Source organism: Rissa tridactyla, chromosome 1 (assembly GCF_028500815.1).
Source record: "Rissa tridactyla isolate bRisTri1 chromosome 1, bRisTri1.patW.cur.20221130, whole genome shotgun sequence".
Classification (NCBI taxonomy): Eukaryota; Metazoa; Chordata; class Aves; order Charadriiformes; family Laridae; genus Rissa; species Rissa tridactyla.
Window position 1 is genome coordinate 147,296,286 of NC_071466.1, and position 18,639 is coordinate 147,314,924.

Sequence of the window (18,639 nt, forward strand, 5' to 3'; positions counted from 1 at the left end):
CAGACAAATAAAGAGGGATGTTTTGGCAAATCTTGTGAGGGGAAGCAGAATGGAGTCTGGTTTGTTTCCATTTAGAACTTAAGTTCGTCTGGTGGTTTTGGTTTTATTTTTTCTCCTTCTAATTTTAATGCCAAGAGATCAGTCTCCAATACAGTTTCTATTAAAATTAACAAATTTACATTGATACCAGCAGAAAGGGGAGGGCTCAAGAGAACACTCAGAGCAGAACTAAATATCCTTTTTATGGCTATCAAGGACGGGCGTAGTAAATACAGACCATGGAGAGAGGTATACGTCAGTCGAATCTGTAAGTCTTCCTAGTCCTGTCTCCTACAGTGGTCAGTACCAAATGCTTGTGAAGAGGACTGAAAAGCTGTATTACAGACAAACTAGCTTCCCCTCAGAAAGTCTCTTTTCTCTCTTCTTTGCTTTCTGGTTGCATACTACTTTCAGTATCATCTGATGAGAAATAGCTAGCTTTTACATTTTTAACATTCACATGTCAAATTTTCTTGATTACAATAAAGTGTATACGCTTGTAGTTTCTGTTGGCATCTGGTTCTGTTGGAATCCAGTTTGCAATTATTTAAGGAAGACATTCAAATATCTTAGAAGGAATCTGATTTTTTGCAAAAAGTGGGCAAAAATGTTTCTCTTTTTTCTTTTGCCTTTTTCAATACTGTAATGGGATCACTACACAGACTCAGAAGCAGACACTGGGATCAATTAAAAAAGGCAATATGGAAGAAGCTGAGAAGCCACGTGCAGGGGACAAATTCTGCTGCATTTCCAAGCTGAAGGTACAGAAATTTTTAGTAATTTTGTATGAACACACAACTGTAATTGCTTGCACTCATAGTGGTTTGGTAGAAGTTACAATCCAGACTAAATGAATGAATAAGCTCTGTTTCTTTCGTTATCCTTAATGGCTTAACCAACGTCAAGCAAGTTTGTAAGCAATCTTGTGTTGCTTTTTATGTCCCTGAACTTTACACTCTGTGATGTGTTGGCGGTATGGTTGATTGCTCCGTTGAAGCTCCACCTCTGAATTTGTGTAATCCCCCTCGTCTGATGTGTTTACCATTCCTTTTTAAACCTGTGAAATGAGTCTTAATGATTGTGACATTGCAGTAAAAATTGTCTGTTAATGTACCCAGACTATTCAAGTTGTCAAGATGCTCTATAAAAGGTTGTAAAATAGCTTGTTTTTAATAGCAACTCAAAGCCCAAATACATTACTTGTGCTTTTTAGCATTTGCAGCAGGTGTATTTAAAAATACTATTGATTTTATTTCATAAATACTGTTTATTAAGAGCGCTCAAGTTAAAAGGATTGGAATACTACTACATATATTCGTATTTCTTTTTTTACTGTCATTTGCTACTATATTATTGTAAAAAGGACACAATATTTACTACTTCTATTTTAAACGACTTTTTCTGGGCTCATGACCTCTACTTGAGGTGGGAGAGCAGATACTCAGTCAAGAAATTCGATCAAAGCAACCGATAATAGTTCTGCAAGTAATTTATCGTTCAGATGAGCAAAAGCTGTGAAGGTCTTTGCACTCTGGTCTGTCTGCAGACGTTATGCAGTCCTGCAGATGGCAATCTTGCAGCAGACGCAGCGGGAGAGGCTGTGCTGCGCCTGTCTTGGCTGGGGAAATGGGGCTTAAGGTTTCTGAAGACAGTCTTGGTCAATGGGAGCAGGTGAAGAAGAAAATCTTTCTTCATTTTTTTGGTTTAGTGAAGCCATAACTCTTTGGAAAAGGCTAGGTGATGGGATTTGAACTTGTATTTACACACATATCAATGGATCAGGACGTTTCACTTGTTTTATCTGGAAGCACATCTTTGATGTGGAAAATAACCATGGAATATTCCTAAATATATCGCTTTGAATTCTTTATGTATTCTCCTCTTTCCTTCCTAGGTATTTCTGCTGGCACTATCACTTGCATTTGTCGGTAAAACGATGTCTGGTGCTTACATGAACAGCATGTACACACAGATAGAGAAACAATTTAATATTCCGGCGTCTTTAGTGGGGATCATTAATGGAAGCTTTGAAATTGGTAATCACTCATTTTAATATTTCTTATTCTTTTAAAATATATTATGTTGTCTGAGCATGCATTAGTGACTCTCATGTCTGCAGCAATGTGTCAATTTCTCTTTGTCAATTACAGTAGTGATCAACTTTATCCTACCATTTCAGCTGGTACTTGTGTATTCACTGTCTTGGAAAACTAACAGGACAACTTAAATGAGGAAGTTTAGGATCAAAGGCTGGTTCAGCTAGTTTCTGCACTGTCGTAAGATATGATAGAGCAACTAACACATTAGAACTAGTTTGTGAGCTTTGTGTTGAATCTTTCTGAACAAAACAGATTTTATAAACTTTGTTTGAATTTATGGTCAGCTTTAGCATTTTACAGTTCTTTTAATCAGTGACCTCAAAGTTGGTTAAAGTGGATTGTCTCCTTACTCAAACTCAATAATATTTCAAGATTTCGTACCTGTACAATTGTAAAGAAAGTTTCCAGTTATATTTCTAGTGACCCTTACATTGCCTATCAGTGAGTTTCATTGCCCAGTGACAAGCTTATGTCTTGTCTTTGCTAAAAAAGCCAAACAAAAGGCTTGACATCTTCAAACCCATCTTAATAGAGATCCCCAGAGGATGTGTTTTATACCCTTCAAGTCACAATGTAGGTCTTTGTTAATCCTGGCTCAGCTGATGAAATGGGCTGCACAGGCTCATATACACTCATGGGGAGGGGAGACAAGGCTCCTTCTCCCCCTTGTCCTGGTCTCTTATATCTGCACGTGCAAGAAGAAACTGCTGGCAACGTTGTCCTGTTGTCTGCAAAGTAATCTGATGGGGCAGCTCAAAGTTATGATAGACAAGGAATACCCAGAATATATTCTTGCTTTTGATAAGGAGGAGGAGACTTTAAGAAATATGAAATGGCCAAGGTTAATCAAGTGGTATGAAGAAGACTTATTATTTTAAATAAGTTATCCTCTCACATCACTGTTCTATAACAAGTTGTGGCATTATTATCTCCAAGGATGTAAAATAACTGTGAATAATCATATTAATATTTGAAATTACCAAGAATCAGTGTATGTGGTAGATACAAGTAACTTATTAGGACCATGTAAATGTACATCTTTAAGTGTCATTCAAGACACTGGTTCAATACAGTCTGCCTAGCAATCATACATAAAAAAAGATGTTATCTTCTTTCAGAGCATGATGCTCATCACTCAGAGAAGTGGTTTTCTTCTTCTGACAAAAAGATCACAAAATTAGTAGGTGTACAATTATTAAATTGTTATTTTTATGGGGCCTGATTCATAACATGAAGCTTGATTCTTTTCATAGTTGCATAGCAATAAAAGAAGAGTGGAGAAAATCAACTGATTCTGAAGTGAACGTGGAGGAGAAGAGAATGTAGATTTTTAGCACATTTGTATTTTTAAATAGTACTAGGTGCAAAAATTTATATTTTTTTATTCCTCTCAAACTATTACTGAAATAAGTATTAATTTATTATTCCTTTTTTCTCTGTGTGTCATCTTGTGTTTATTATTTTCAGTACAAAAATACTTGCGTATATATTTCTGTATTTTCCCACACATTGCAAAATAGAGTATCCTAGGAGAATAACTTCATAAAACAGCCATTACTCTGCAGCCCCTGGGCCTGGTCTCTATGTAAAGTAGTGGGAAATTTCTTCTCTACATAGGTGCAGTCAAAAATCACTTTCACTATGATCTCTTTTCCATTCTGCCTTCTGTTCCCATGTTCTTTCTAGGTGGTGTAACTCTCCCAGAAAAAGATCACAGATAGGAGGAAATTACTGCATTTTTTAGGCAGTTCCCTGTCTAGTTACAGTTTCTGCAAGACAAGAGAAGTACCAGACGTTGAGCTAACAAGATATACTCAAATTTGTGTTGCGCTTTATCTCTTTTAAAGGATGCCTTGGTTTGTAAATGCGAATGAGGTTCTTTTTGCAGGCAACTTGCTACTGATAGCATTTGTGAGTTACTTCGGAGCAAAGCTTCACAGACCCAGAATAATTGCTTTGGGCTGCACGATTCTGTCATTTGGATGTCTTTTGATATCACTTCCTCATTTCCTGTTTGGAAGGTGAGTATTATGCTTAGCTCACAGCAGCTTCTGTGACCCGTACCTACCTTAATCCATAACTTCTCCCACTGAAATAGTGTTGCTTATTTAGAGAGACATTGACAAGCATAGGTAAGGTATGATAATTGTAGAAAATCGTGTTTTATTTTCTTTCTGAGATGGCTTCAAAAGTCAATCATCACTTCCTGAGGAGAGTCATCCCTCTGCTGGGTGCCTTGCCCTGCCATGCCTTCCTCCCTGTGCTTCTCTTGTATGGACTCTCTGAAGAAACAGTGGCCCGAGATACTGTCACATTATACTACTAGCTCTTATCTGCTTGGATGGGCAATACAAGATGATTTTTAAAGATGGCTTTGGTCTGGAGCCTGGACGACAGATCATACCCGATCACTGCATTGGCAAGGCCTTCACAGTTCATAGTGATTCTTTAACCGCTTTTTAACTATTTGTGCTTGTTTTAACAGATTAATAATTTAGGCTTGTCTATAGTTTAATCAGTGACATACCTTTTAAAAAAAATCCTGTAGTCTTGTTGTGCCCAATGTGGTATGGCTCTGACAGCCTTGGTGGCATCATCTGCTTAGGGTGTAAATTGGATTAGAATGTAAAAAAAGTGAGAGAGAAGATGATATGAGGGATTTCATTTGGGTGTTTCAACAACTTCTCCTGAAGCACCTGTTACAAGATTATGTTGGAGGCTAGATAACAGTATGAATAAAACACTGGCTTTGTTCCCTGCTACAGTTGCTGTGTTCCTAGCCTGATTTGTTGATGAGGCTCAGTTACCTTTTGAGGGGGATTTCCTTTGTCCTATAGCTACACGCTCTTCTTACAGGTAGCTTCATTACTGAAGTACATATTTATGAGGCAGTTCTGGTGTATTTCTTCTTAACCTATACATACTTTCCTTTGATTGAATCAGGTATCGTATTGAAAGCAGTATTTCACCGCGGGAGAATTTTTCAGTCATGCCTTTGTGCCTTGTTAATCAAAGCTTGCTTTCTTTACCTACAGAGGAACCATCAGCAGGTATGACTCTTCCTATGTCTTCTAATACTTTTTCCTCGGTTTTTATAGTGTTTAAGTAAATAGGATTTTATTTTTATTAGCAATTATTTCAGGCTTCTGCTTTTGATCAGTACGTTTTGCAGGCATAAAACTAGAGGTCAGGAAATTTCCTAGCCTTCTTGTTTCTTTAGTCTGTGACTCCAGAGCTATATCTTTTTTTCCTCCAGTTTTCATAGTATTCGAACAGCTCAGTTAACATCCCTGACAGTCCACTTTGGTGAAATATAACACCAAGTTGTTCTCACAAATGTTCCTCTTTTTGACTAGAAATGCTATGATGCTGTGAAGAGGTGGGAAACTATTTGGACAATGGGTAAAAAGCATCAGGATGCTTTTTTGTTGTACCACACAAGAAATAAAAGAATGAGAAACAGAGAAAGAGCAAAAAAGTGGATTCCACTTCCTTTTAGAGAAAAGAGTTTAAACTAGGCTGAAACTTATCTGGGAGACTGAAACCTGTATGTGCGCTGGCAATATGCACATAAAGTAACTACTATGAAATCAAAAGGCTCAGAGGCAACTATTAAATGATCCTGCACAAAATCCTCACACTGAGGATGAGATTAATCTCCTGACTGTTTGGCTACCTCAAAGAGAAGCATTTAGTCTGAACCATGTCTTTAGGCTCCCTTGATAGTTGGTCAAAGGAGACTACAGAGCTCTTGCAGAGCTTGCTGTAAGGACATTCATGCTCTTTACTTTAGGGTGGGTCAGATTACCTCCCGGATGCACCTACTGAGTGTTGGAAACTTAGATGATTGGTGGATGGCAAAAGTTAGGTGAGATGAATCCCACAATTAATTGTTATATTTTGTGATGTTGTTCCGTCAATGTGTGCTAAAGCTGAATCACACTGCTGTAATATTGTGCGTACACAGTGACATTTGTACTGTAGTTTTCTGTGTCGCCATTTAGTAATGGGTGTGGCTTCCAAACTTTCCAAGACTGCATGTCACTTAATGCATTAATTTTTCTATATCCACAATGAAAAGTTGAGAAAAGTGTCTACTGAATAGTACTTGGTATTAATCTTTAATTTGAAGATTTCAGATACTGTTTTTGTTCATTTTATAAATGCACAAAGTCAGGCATAGATATGTAAAGCATTTTCTTCTAAATTATATAGCCATTCAATGTACACACTAGAACCCATAGGTCCTCAAGCCTCTGACTATACTTGGGTAAGGTGATTGTTTCCCTATTTTGATGGACAAGCAAAACTGTGACGTTTGTACATATGAGTCTAGCTCCTGTGTGATGCAAAAACTGGTTTGAATTTGACCACATCTGCGTGTGGATTGCTTCACCCATGTTTGCTGACAGCAATCTGACATTGATACAGGAGATCCAGACTTGATCTCTGAACACTAATGCTTTCATTTAGAATGTCATCACTTGCTACTAACAAAGACGGTCTTTATTTGTTAACAAATTGGCACTGAGAAGTCTCAGCATGACAAAGTAGGCCACAGAGAACAGTGGAAGCTGAAGCAGACTGTATGGTATGAAAAAATCCAAGGTCAGGGAGAGAAAGAAAGTACTAAAGGTCATAGTAGTTCCTGATATAACTGTCCTGCTGCGGGACAAACATGATTGTGCTGCAGCACAGCATTCTTCTGCTGAGTTAGGTAGGAGGACAGATGTGAATAAATGAGACCTTGATTCTCAGATTCAGCAGACTGGCCAGATATCTTGTTATGGATCTTGATTTTGATTGAGAGTTGTACAGAAGTTACAGTGAGTCAGAGACTTCCTCAGAGCAGTGCCCAGATGGGCAGATTGCAGGCTATGTTCCAGTGGGTGCCTGCTCAGGAAAACACTGGCCTTCTGAGTTGCAGAGTTGTGATGGAGGTAGAAAACCTTACTGTAACATTTGGTGACGTGTGCCAATTATGGTAGAATTTGTATATTATTCTTCCAAATCAGAATTTGCTTTGTCCTCAAGATGTCCCAAATCTGAAATTCAATACCTGAACAGATAGCATCAGGACAAATGAAATTTCTGGATGGGGAGGTCATTGATACGCAAGGCAAAAATCTGTAGTGCTAGAACCGAGCTTTGGGGTAAGGGTCTAAGCTGGGGTTTCCAGGTGGTGAGAACTGCTGTATAGAGTGCTGGTTGAAGTCACTAGCAAACAGCCAATGATTTAGACACAGACGCATTTACTCTCCATGTGCTTTTCTGGGGGCTTATGAACATTAGTAAACCTGAAGCTAGCAGTCTGAATCAAGGCAAAGAAGGTGGAAAGCTGAGAAATCTCATTCCATGCAAAGGTAGAGAACCATCACATCTTCTGCACTGGCATGGCTTTCTCTTCTGGTTTATTTTAGACAAAGTTCTTGTAATCAAATGACAATGTACGGGCTTTATGCAGCAATTAGCTGAATCATTGCAAAAGACTCCTGAATTTCAGAGAGATGGTCATACTGTTCTTGCTAGCCCACTCTTCCACACTGTCCAGGTCTCTTTGTAAGATATCTCTCCCTCCTGATGTGTCCACCTTATCACCTAGTTTGGTGTCATCATCAAACTTGGTGACACTGCTTTCAATCCCATCATCCAGATTGTTTATGAAGATGTTGAATAGCATGGAGACCAGTATCGGTCCCTGGGAAACCTCACTTGTGACAGGCTGCCAGCCTGAGTAGAAGCCATTAATCACCACCCTCTGAGTGTAGCCTATAAGCCAATTTCCCACCCATCTCACAGACTGTTTATCCAGTCTGTATTTTGCCAGTTTGTATAGGAGGAGGCTATCGGAAACAGTGGCAAATGCTTTGCTGAAGTCCAGGTAAAAGACATCTGCTGCCTTCCCCGTGTGGACAGAAAGTATTATTTTGTTGTAGAAGGTGATCACATTAGCCACGCAGGATTTTTCTTGCCTTTGTCGCTGATGTTCAGGCACTGTCTTCTGTTCACTGACAAGAAAATGGCAGTTTTGGTGAGGGAAATGAGTGAAGGGAAGGGCCTAGCTTATGCAGTTGTTGGACAAGGTATGGCGTGGAGAGGTAAGGTATTTAAACTCTACTCCAGCTTCTTCCAGTTCCAGAGCCTTTCAAGTATCACGACTACTTATTTCCCTGTTTTACAGGACCGACCTACCCACCAAAGTTTAAGCTGTTAGTCAATTCTTTGTCTTTGTGCCTAGCATTTAATTATTAGTTAGAATTAAAACATTAATTCTGGCTTCTTATTTTATTCACAGAATGTGAAAAAGAGCCTGGGTCCTTGCTGTGGATATTTGTGATGGTTGGAAACATAGTACGAGGAATGGGTGAAACTCCCATCATGCCTTTAGGCATTTCATATTTGGAGGATTTTGCCAAAGCAGAGAATTCACCTTTCTACCTGGGTAAATCTACCCTGTTGTGATAACTCCCCTCCCCCAAACAAACACACACATACACAAAAGCAGAAGACTGAGTTCTTATGACTTCCAATAAAGGAAGAGAGAAGACAGACATCACTGCCTTATCAAAATAATAATACTGTAGAACTTGTAATTTAACTAGAGAGGAACTTGTTGAAATAAGGCCATTTTTAGGCACAAATGTCTATTCAGTAGAGCTGTCCTAAACATATACAACCATTCCAAGAAAATAATTATCTCCATGTTCTAATTTAGTATGTTTTCTCCTCTTCACACTGCAGGGTGTCTACATACAGCAACAGTAATTGGCCCCTTCCTTGGTTTCTTGTTGGCATCGTTCTGTGCAGAAGTGTTTGTTGATCTGGGATCAGTAGATAAAGGTAATGGACGAATATATGAAATCTTACATACAAATAAGTAGGCATAATGGTGTATTTATCAGCACTAAAAGATGTTTCTTTGCTTATATCAGGTTTCTTAATTTTATCTGAGCTTGCTGGTGTTTCTTTTAGAATGGAAAATGTGTGTCTAATATTCAATTCAATAAAAGGCCTGATATCACACATAGACAAATGAATTTGCATGTAAATTATTTGATGAACAATTGTGTTATCTGGCTTAACATAGGAAAGGACTAGAATTACTTTAATACAAAACATTGAAATTTGCCAGAAAATTAGCAACATTAGAAAGGAAGGCTGGAGACTATTCTCTTTCATCAGCCTCATTTTAAGAATCTTTAAAATGTTTTTAATATATCACATGTCAGAGATGACTGGGAAAATACACAATGACAGCAATGAGTATTTCTGAACTAATAAGATGTGTGGGTTTGTTGTTTTGTTTTGGTTTTTTTTATAGAGGACATAACTATAACAGCGACTGATGCCCGCTGGGTTGGAGCATGGTGGCTGGGCATTTTGATTTGTGCATCACTGAATCTTCTCGCAGGAATACCTTTTTGGTTTTTGCCCAAATCACTTGTGAAGGAAGGAGAAACCAATGAACCTGAGGAGACGAGTAAAAAAAGTGTAGTACTATTGCAAGAAAATGGTAAAAATGAAGCCAAACAGACCATGTATGAAATTGCTAAAGGCAAGTTATATTGTATTTTATTTCATTCTTAGTTTAGTTCTTAAGGTGTGAACTATGTCTGTGTATTTTTGTTAAGTAAAGATGTGTCCAAGGTATGAAATGCATACTCTGTTTTTCATCTCTCTGTAGTACAAAGGATTTGTGCAAAGATTTAGAATGGCTCCTTGCAGAGGAAAAAAGCTAATTTCATAGATCTGGATCAGTATTCACTGCTTTCCCCTTCCCTCATTTCAAGTGTATGTAGATCTGGATCTTTACGTCTTGGTAGAGAATGAATGCACTGAAATCTGGTTAAGAATATTACACCTCCATGAGTGTGGACAAATTGCAGATATTAATTGCTTGTACCCCACATGCACTGTGCAGAAAAGCAGAAAATCAGCACAAGTCTTGTGCATTTCTTAAGTCCAACTTAAAACCATAAAAGGGAATTTTCAGGTGCTTAAAGTGTTTTATAAACATTTAATGGCTGTTGAACAAGGATCTATTTGACGTACATTTATTCGTGGCACCACTGGCAACATTCACATCTGTGGTCTTTCAGATCTGTATATCTGTAGGAAGCTATTTTTTTCCTTGCATTTGTTGTGCTAGTTTGAAACATAAGTGAATAAAATATGTCAAAGGCTATGATCTTCAGAGTAGTCTCATGGTTCTGTATATCAAGCTCAGGACCCCATGACAAGATCTTCATTTTCAGAAAGTAAGTGCCAAGTGCCAGCTACGTCCCCATGGTTTTTCAAGCTGAGTCCAGCAAATTCACCATACTCAGAGTGAGTACTCAGGTCTTGGCTGATACTGCAACTTCATTTTTATAAACACAGCAGCTTTCCCTGCTGCCGTGTAGGCTTAAATGAATTCAAGAATAAAGCACTGTTCTGGCGAGGAAAGGTTCCTAGCTCAGACTGTGCGTCCTAGTACTCCAGAGTTTCTTCAGAGCTTATGTTTCCATCGTCATTCCATCCATGTGTTGGTGTGAATGTCCACTGTCGTTGAATATCCTGAATTAAGAATCTTTCCATTTCACAGAACGATTGAGGTTGGAAGGGACCTCTGGAGGTCACCTGTCTCAACCCCCTGCTCAAGCAGGGCCACTTAGACCCAGTTGACCGGGATGTGTTCAGACAGCTTTTTAATATCCCCAAGGATTTCAAGTTGAAAATTGAAGTATTTATAGCACAAATGAACCTCTCTTCCTCAGAAAGCACTGATTGTAAACTGCATGGCATATACAAATAATGCCGCCTATTTAGGGTGTTTTGGATATTTGACTCATTTTTTCAAGACTTGAACACAGATCCTCTTCCAGTAAGTTACTTGCCTACCTCTGAAAGATATATACCCTTCCGAAGTGGTGCCCACTTTCAATGAAGCACGATCTTTGTTTTACAGATGCTTCTGTTTTTCTGCAGAGGTTCTTTACAATAGCTCAGCACATTAATTAATAGAAAATGTTAGACAAAGAGGAACTGTGGTGTTTTTGTATGGTTCACATCCTGCCTTATAGGCATCACAGAGAAAAGACCTGTGTACATTAGTTTCTCAGATGCTTACTTGAGTGAAGAGTGGCAGATCCAGACTTTGAGAGTATGGTCAGAATAACTGTGGTCACCTCCCTCTTTGGGTCTCTTCTGTCCCATCACTGGCAGTACCAATAACCAAAATCAGTGATCAGGTGTCTGGGGGCAGGTTGTCACAGCTATAGTGTTTGCACCACTTCCCCCTTGTACTCCCTTTGCATGTCCAGGTGCAGGAATGGGGTATTGGTGAATGCTCTGAGGGCATGAGATGAGAGAAAAAGGAGTAGGAATGGTGGGGGAGTAGCAAATCCGTGAAAAGTTCAGTCACTATATAGCTAAAAAGTTTCAGGAAACTTTTACAATGAGATTATTACTGTGATTTTTTTTAACCAGCCATATGCATTAGTGTGCATGTGTGTGTGCGTTTATCTTTGTGTAGAAGAGACATGCTGGGGTCGCCTGTGCTAAACAAGGGATCTTTGGACTGTGGTGCCTGGCAAAGCACAAGAATTAGCCTGATCGAGTCAAGGACCGTTTCTGTTTCCCTCTTCCCCCCTCAGCCACACTGAGCAAAGGGTGATTCATTTCATAAAGCGTCACACCAACTTGTTCCATTATTTCATTCCAGATTTCATCCCATTCCTCAAGGCTCTGTTTCGCAACCCAGTTTATATGTTATTTATATGCATAACTGTGTTACAGTTCAGTGCCTTCAATGGCATGATATCCTTCATGCCCAAATATTTGGAACAGCAGTTTGGAAAATCTGCATCAGATGCCATCTTTTTAATTGGTATGTTTGCATTTTTCTTTGCTGCATTCTACCAAGTAGTGATGTCTCTATGCAAACTCTCCCTATTTATATATATGTGTATTCATGTGTACATGTTAACATGCACATACTAAGGTCAAATATTTCTACAAATGAGGGATTCCACACTACAAAGCATTTCTAAATAATCATGCCTTTTTTGCTACGTATCTCCTGATTTTCTGTGCAGAATTTAATAATCTACTTCCCATCTTTTGAATTGACCCAGAAAGTTCATCTGATGTAAAACTTGCACCACTGATCTCAGAGATGATACACTAATTTGCATCAAGAGACCATGACCCAAATTAACTTGATTATCTTGATTAAAAAGTGTACTATAAAGTAGAGGGTAGATTTCATGTTCATGAAAATGACATCGCTAGAACTCTTAAGACATAGATGGGTTGAACCTATGCACAGCTAAAATTGGCAGCGATCTTCGACATTTTCCATCATCTCTACTTCTCAGGTATTGGTCTTGGGTCTTCTGAAAGCCTCAGATCCTCTTTCATATGCAGAGCTCTATGGAAGAAAAGCACTGACCAAATGGCTGTCTTTTTTTGTTTCTTCTTTATTAGCTTGTCTTTTTTTTTGAGTGAGGACAAGGTGTCATGCATTGGGAAATGGTAACGGCAAGTAGTTGTAGCACAAAGTAAATATCCTGTAACTGTTGGAGCCTTTCTATGGTTCCATTTTATCATGTCTTAAATTCTCAGTTACCTTGTTTAACTGCAATGACTTAATTAGACTAGATTTTTTCTAATCATTATAGAAGAAACATCTTAAAATACACCTAGCCGTACTTCTATTCCTTAACTCAGTGCTCATCTTTCACAGTAGCTGCACCATTTTCTTTAAAATCTGCCATACAGAATGTGCCAGGACTTATGAATATTACTGTTGCCCTTTGTTACCAGTGTTTTGAAGCTGTCTATCCAAAGGCATGTAACTATCATACATCTTATCTGTGTTGTGTTGACGTTGTGCTGCGGGGTTGTTTTTCAGACAGCTACTTCCTAAGCGTCTTTCAGTCAGTCTTTGCTTCATTAAAGTATCAAACAGCAAAGAAGTGTGAGAGCACATTCAGTAATCTCATATCAAAACTGAAAGTCTGTTCCTTCTTTCTGTGATGCTCAGTGTGCACCAAGATATGCTCCACTAGCTTATCATCCTGTTGAGTTTCTCTCTCAGCTAGGGAGCCTGTAGTGAAACCTTGCTTTTTTTTTTTATTATTTTTTATTTTTTTAATTGGAACTAGATTGCAACTGTAGATTGCAATTTTCCAATGAATCATTTCAGTCCTACCCTCCAGCTCGCTCTCCAGGCAGTTCCCAACTGCTGTTGACTTTGGCAGATGTTTTGGGTGTACAAAGGAACTGGTAGAGACCCATTTCTGTGTGTAGTTAAATTATTCAGTTACAGGCGCTATATGAGTCTTTGCCAAACAGTCTTCCCTTATGAGCAGCTTTGATGGTCTCTTTCTTTATTTTAACATGGAAGTTTCACTTGTTTAAATAGGTGTTTACAACTTACCAGTTATATGCGTTGGGTATTTTTTTGGAGGCTTATTCATGAAGAAATTCAAGATAAATATCTATCAGGCTGCGAACATAGCATTTTGGGTATCTTTACTGGAATACCTTCTCTACTTTGCTGCCTATTGGACTATCTGTGATACTTCACCAGTTGCTGGCCTAACAGTTTCCTATGAAGGGTATGTTCTTTAAGACACAAGAGGACTTAAGACACCGGCATGATTTTTCTTGTCAAGAATCAGCCAGGGACTCCACAGTTTTGAAACATTTTAGTTTTATGATCTATATTCTCAAGGATTTTAACTTGCATGAGACAATAGGTCTATCTTTGTTATCCTTGTTTTAAACAATAAAGTGTATTAAAAACGACATCCACATCAAGACTCATGCAATTGCATGTCCATATTAATTCTTTGACTAATTAATTATACATTCAAGTCATGTAACTGCAGGTAAAAATAAGAAGTTGTTGATCAAATTAGACATACATGAATGCAATTTTAGAACTACAGAGGGAAAAAGCCCTTTCTTTATCTTATGCTCGTTTACTGGAATTTGATTGCTATTGAGTTATCAGTGGATATTTTATCTGCAGTTTCTTGATTTGAAGCCTGCCATTAATCATTGTGTTGTGTGTCTGTAAAATGCATGTGTAGGTATATGCAATGCTTATAGAAAATCAAGAACATACATGCCATAGATGAGAAAAATGCTGTAGGGTATGCATACTTATCTATGAATTGTTAATATTAATATAATGTAATGTAATATAATACAATATCGTGTCATATCATATAACATCCTATAGAAGGATAGAAAGGCATGACTCCAGGATAGGAGCATGTAGGTTCGTGTCCTGGTTCAACACTTGAGATAGATAGAATAGAATCTTAATCATTACAAAGGGTTACTGTAAGTATTTAATTACTGAAACCTTTATTCATCTTCTAAATGTATTTTAGAATAGAGCAAGTTTCATATGCAGAAAATACTCTACCTGCTGGCTGCAACAGGGATTGTGATTGCCCACTTAAAATATGGGACCCTGTTTGTGGGAGCAATGGAATCACGTATGTGTCACCTTGTCTTGCTGGGTGTAAAGCCTCAAGAGGAACTGGAAAAAACATGGTAAAGCATACATTTTATTGTGCTGTAACTTTGAAATATAGTGGGTGAGAAATATACATGTCAATATAGGGTGGGAAATAACCATACATGTACAATTAATTGGATATATAAGGTGATAGAGTTGGACAAATTCATTGAGTGGCAAGAGAAATTCCAAACTGAATATGAAAACTCATTTAAGTTTACATTAAAGAATATAATGAAGAATACTGCTTTTCTTCTAATAATTGAAGGAATCTTAGATGCTTAAAATAGAGTGAGAAATTATTCTCAAAGCGTTGCCAGTAGGAAACCTGGGTGAAGAAGAACATGTCAGCCAAAATGAAATTCTATGGACTTTATACTCTTTTGTACCCTGTAAATTTAAACAATAACCGGGTATTATAGAACTTTTATCTTAATTAATAATACATTTTCCATAAAAAAAGAGTTCTAATTAAACTGAAAACAAACAGAAATAATGATTTCAATACAACCCCAAATAATACAGATTGTAGAAAGACTCTTTCCAAATATTTTAGAGAAGTATTAGAAGATAGTAAGGGGAGACACTGAGTCCCTTTCTAACCTTTGCTGACGTTTGAGAGCCCTTACTCTGGCAATAGTCTCCATGATTTCAGTAGAAGCAAGTGTTTGAATGAGAATATTGCAGCCCAGCCTCAGTCTCTGGTTTCTTCTCTTTTGGCACATGAAGGACCACACACTAGGTTATCAAAAAAAAGGCTAGACCTACTGGCACTGGAAGGACAGCATAACCAGGCTGTGCTGGGAAATATGAGGACTCTCTTGGTCATGGCCTCCTGGAGGAAGCATAGTCCCAGCTGCATAAGAGGACCATAGCTCCCTCCTGCCAGACCATGGTTGGACCTGTGCCTGGCAGACTGTGAGAGAGGCTGCAGTGCAGTGCTGCACATGTGTAACATACTCAAGTGCAGGAGAGAGCGAGCTAGGTGCCAACTGTGTGAGTTTCACACTCGGTGTGTGAGTTTTGACAAGTCTGTGCGATTAAAATACTCTTTTGACAGGTATTTGAAAACTGCACCTGTGTTGCAGCCTCAGGGTTTTCATCTCAAAATGTCTCTGCGATTCTGGGCGAGTGTGATGGAGAAGAAAACTGTGACAAGATGCTTCATTATTTTTTAATATTGTCATTAGTCTGCAGCTTCATTTTTTCCTTAGCAGCCATGCCTGGGTACATGGTTTTAATAAGGTACAGTAAAATGTCCTTATCTTAAGAAACTACTGGACTTATTCTGAGGACCTATTCTTAACCCCCAGGAATTAAGTGTGTTAGTTTGTGTATGGAAGGAGGAAGAACAGAAAGATCTTAACGTAATTTCTGTGCTGTGTTGAGGCTTAGTGTCATGTCAGCTTTATAACCTGTTGTTGCTTCTGGCTATCATCTGTATCCTGAATTAATGTAGGACAGCTGAGTCAGTGCACTGAGATATTGAGAACTGTGTGATACCCACGTGTTTACGGATCACCTCAACATGACATTGATTAAGGCACAACTATCTTGCACTTTGCACTGGCCTCAGTACAAGTGGATGATACCGGGACAATAGTTTTTCCTTTTGTGATTTGGCAGTCTTACTTAAGGAACTTTGGTAAATATCACCTAATGAGGATAATGAACTCTCAACCAGTGCTCTAATTAGAATGGTTTGGTCCTAAAGTGATGAAGAGTTTGATTTAAAAAAAGCAGAGGTAAACATTTCTTACTAATGTTACCTTTACTAATCGGTGTACAATGTAATTATCATACAGGTCTCTAAAGCCTGAAGAAAAGTCATTTGGAGTGGGTATCCATGGACTCGCTTCAAGAGTATTTGGTAAGGAAAGCTCTAACACACTTCAGAAACGCAGTTAGATCTGATTTAGAGTTAGACAAGAATCACATCAGGGCTATGGGCATGGCAGAGGAGTGCGCTTCTATGGAGTGCCTTTGATCAAGAAGAATTTGGGTTTTTTTACAGATCTAGGCAGCATGACAAATTAGAACAGCTTTCCATTCAGGCTATTTTAGGTAATATGTTGACTACATCTGCTGTTCATCGGAAAGCCATTTTACATTCGGTCACTCTTGTTATATGTTTATCAAACAAAATACACTCTCACTGATGAGAGAAGATGTTGAGTTTTGAATAGGAATTACAGTCCATTTTGTAGCATATATATATTGTTAAACAGGCAACAGGAAAGAAAATCTTTGGTTGAGGGTAAGTGGATAAGGAAGAAGAGAGAACATAATAAATAGAAGAGAACAGGGCTCAAGCTGCAAGAGGACAGGACAGGTGGAGTAGGTGAGAAACAGCATAGGTTCTATACTATATCTGCTAATGAGGGAAAATATGTTATTCACAAAAACATTGCTAATATCCTTTTTAGCTGGAATTCCATCTCCCATTTATTTTGGAGCTTTGATAGATACCACTTGCTTGAAGTGGGGTACTGTGACTTGTGGTGGAGAAGGAGCATGTAGGATGTACGACATTGTCACATATAGGTATATTTTCTACTTTATTTTCATCTCTCCTTCTTATTGTATTATCACATGTGTAGAGATATAATTGTACACTCTCTGCCTTTTCCTAGTAGACTGCTCCTGTGTTGGGCATTTGACACAACACTTTTCTTTGGCATTGCCTTTATTTTTCAAGTGCAACTTTTGCCATAGATGTTGGAACACCCTTTGAACAGAAATGTTCTGGTGCCATAATTACATTCACTAATGGCCTTTCATGAGAACAGACCTTAAAACACTGAATTCTGACAAAAAAAATTAAAAGCATTAAGCATTTGTGGAGAAAAATGTCAGATGTTTAATGGTTGAAATAGTACTTGAACCAAAATATAGGAGAAATTTATAGAGAGGATACAGTTACCCAAGTTGGAAATTGGCCCGATATACTACACTTCATGCTTTTGTAGTCCTTCAAGGAGCACTGTGGGAATTTTCAATAAAGTCTTGTTGAACTGATGGCCTCAGGCTGATTCCTTTTATTAGTGTGTTGAGGTTGATTTGGAAGAAGAATACTAGCTCATGAATACTCAGGAGTCTTACTCAGGTGGTCTGAGCTGCCCTTTTCAGAACTCTCTTCTTTCCCTGTGGAGAAAGCCATAAGGGTACCAGGTGGCTAACTTCGCTGGTTAAATTAGTTACCTGAAGTTTGGTGATGTCAATAGCCATTTCACTGACACTGACGTATTCTCCATTCTCATATTGATTCATGTTATGTGAGATCCAAAATGATCAGGGCACAAGCTTTAGAGCGGCTGGGCGATCGTCACAAAACAATATAAGCTGAATAGTTTTGCTATTTCTTCATTAATGGTGTATTTAATGAATCTCATTTTTTATTTCAGATGGCTCTATCTTGGCCTGCCAGCAATATTACGCGGAGTGTCCTATATCCCAAGTGCACTTATTCTCCTTATTTTAAAGAAGAAAGTTAAATCTGAAAGCCACGTCTTATTAGAAGCACCAGTAGAAATGCAGGATAAAGTGCAAGAAACATTGAAATAGCATTTCAAAGCAAGACATATTGTGAAAAAACCTTGCAGTGTAAATTTTGGATATATCTTTGTGAAAGATTTAATACTTTAACTAGTGAACACTTGGACAGAGATTAATAGTATTATACATACTTGTATCCTAATTATATTATAAAAATCTCATTTCATAAACAGAAGTTACAGGAAAAATGTGTTTGGTAGCAAAAGAACAAGGAGCAGAAATAAGAAAACATATGAAATGCCAGGTTCATAGCAAAGGTCTATGAAGCAGAAACATATGTTTTCCGTCCTGGTTTCACTGAAGATAAAGAGTTCGCAAATGACTCCAGTGATGCCAGATTTCATCCTGGAATTCTCCAATGGCTTCTGCCACAGCCTCTCTCATTGACTGTGGACAGGATTGGTAGCTTCTTTGGGCCTGGCTTTTCCA

The 18,639-nt window shown here is 38.2% G+C and overlaps 1 protein-coding gene across 1 annotated transcript; it reads left to right on the top strand.

Moving 5' to 3' along the window:
* Positions 1 to 701: 701 nt before the first annotated feature.
* Positions 702 to 18,639, top strand: LOC128909255 (solute carrier organic anion transporter family member 1A2-like). Its single transcript, XM_054200665.1, has 14 exons — positions 702 to 800; positions 1,934 to 2,075; positions 4,027 to 4,159; positions 5,082 to 5,188; positions 8,434 to 8,580; positions 8,880 to 8,978; positions 9,460 to 9,693; positions 11,842 to 12,006; positions 13,546 to 13,741; positions 14,525 to 14,690; positions 15,716 to 15,900; positions 16,461 to 16,525; positions 17,082 to 17,199; positions 18,060 to 18,639. The coding sequence occupies exons 1-14, from the start codon at positions 741 to 743 to the stop codon at positions 18,217 to 18,219; spliced, it is 1,977 nt and encodes a 658-aa protein (XP_054056640.1). The 5' UTR covers positions 702 to 740; the 3' UTR covers positions 18,220 to 18,639.

Coding starts and splice junctions, on each gene's coding strand:
- LOC128909255 (XM_054200665.1), top strand. CDS start 741: ATGGAAGAAGCTGAGAAGCCACGTGCAGGGGACAAATTCTGCTGCATT. Junction 801..1,933: donor GCTGCATTTCCAAGCTGAAG/GTACAGAAATTT, acceptor TTTCCTTCCTAG/GTATTTCTGCTGGCACTATC. Junction 8,979..9,459: donor TCTGGGATCAGTAGATAAAG/GTAATGGACGAA, acceptor TTTTTTTTATAG/AGGACATAACTATAACAGCG.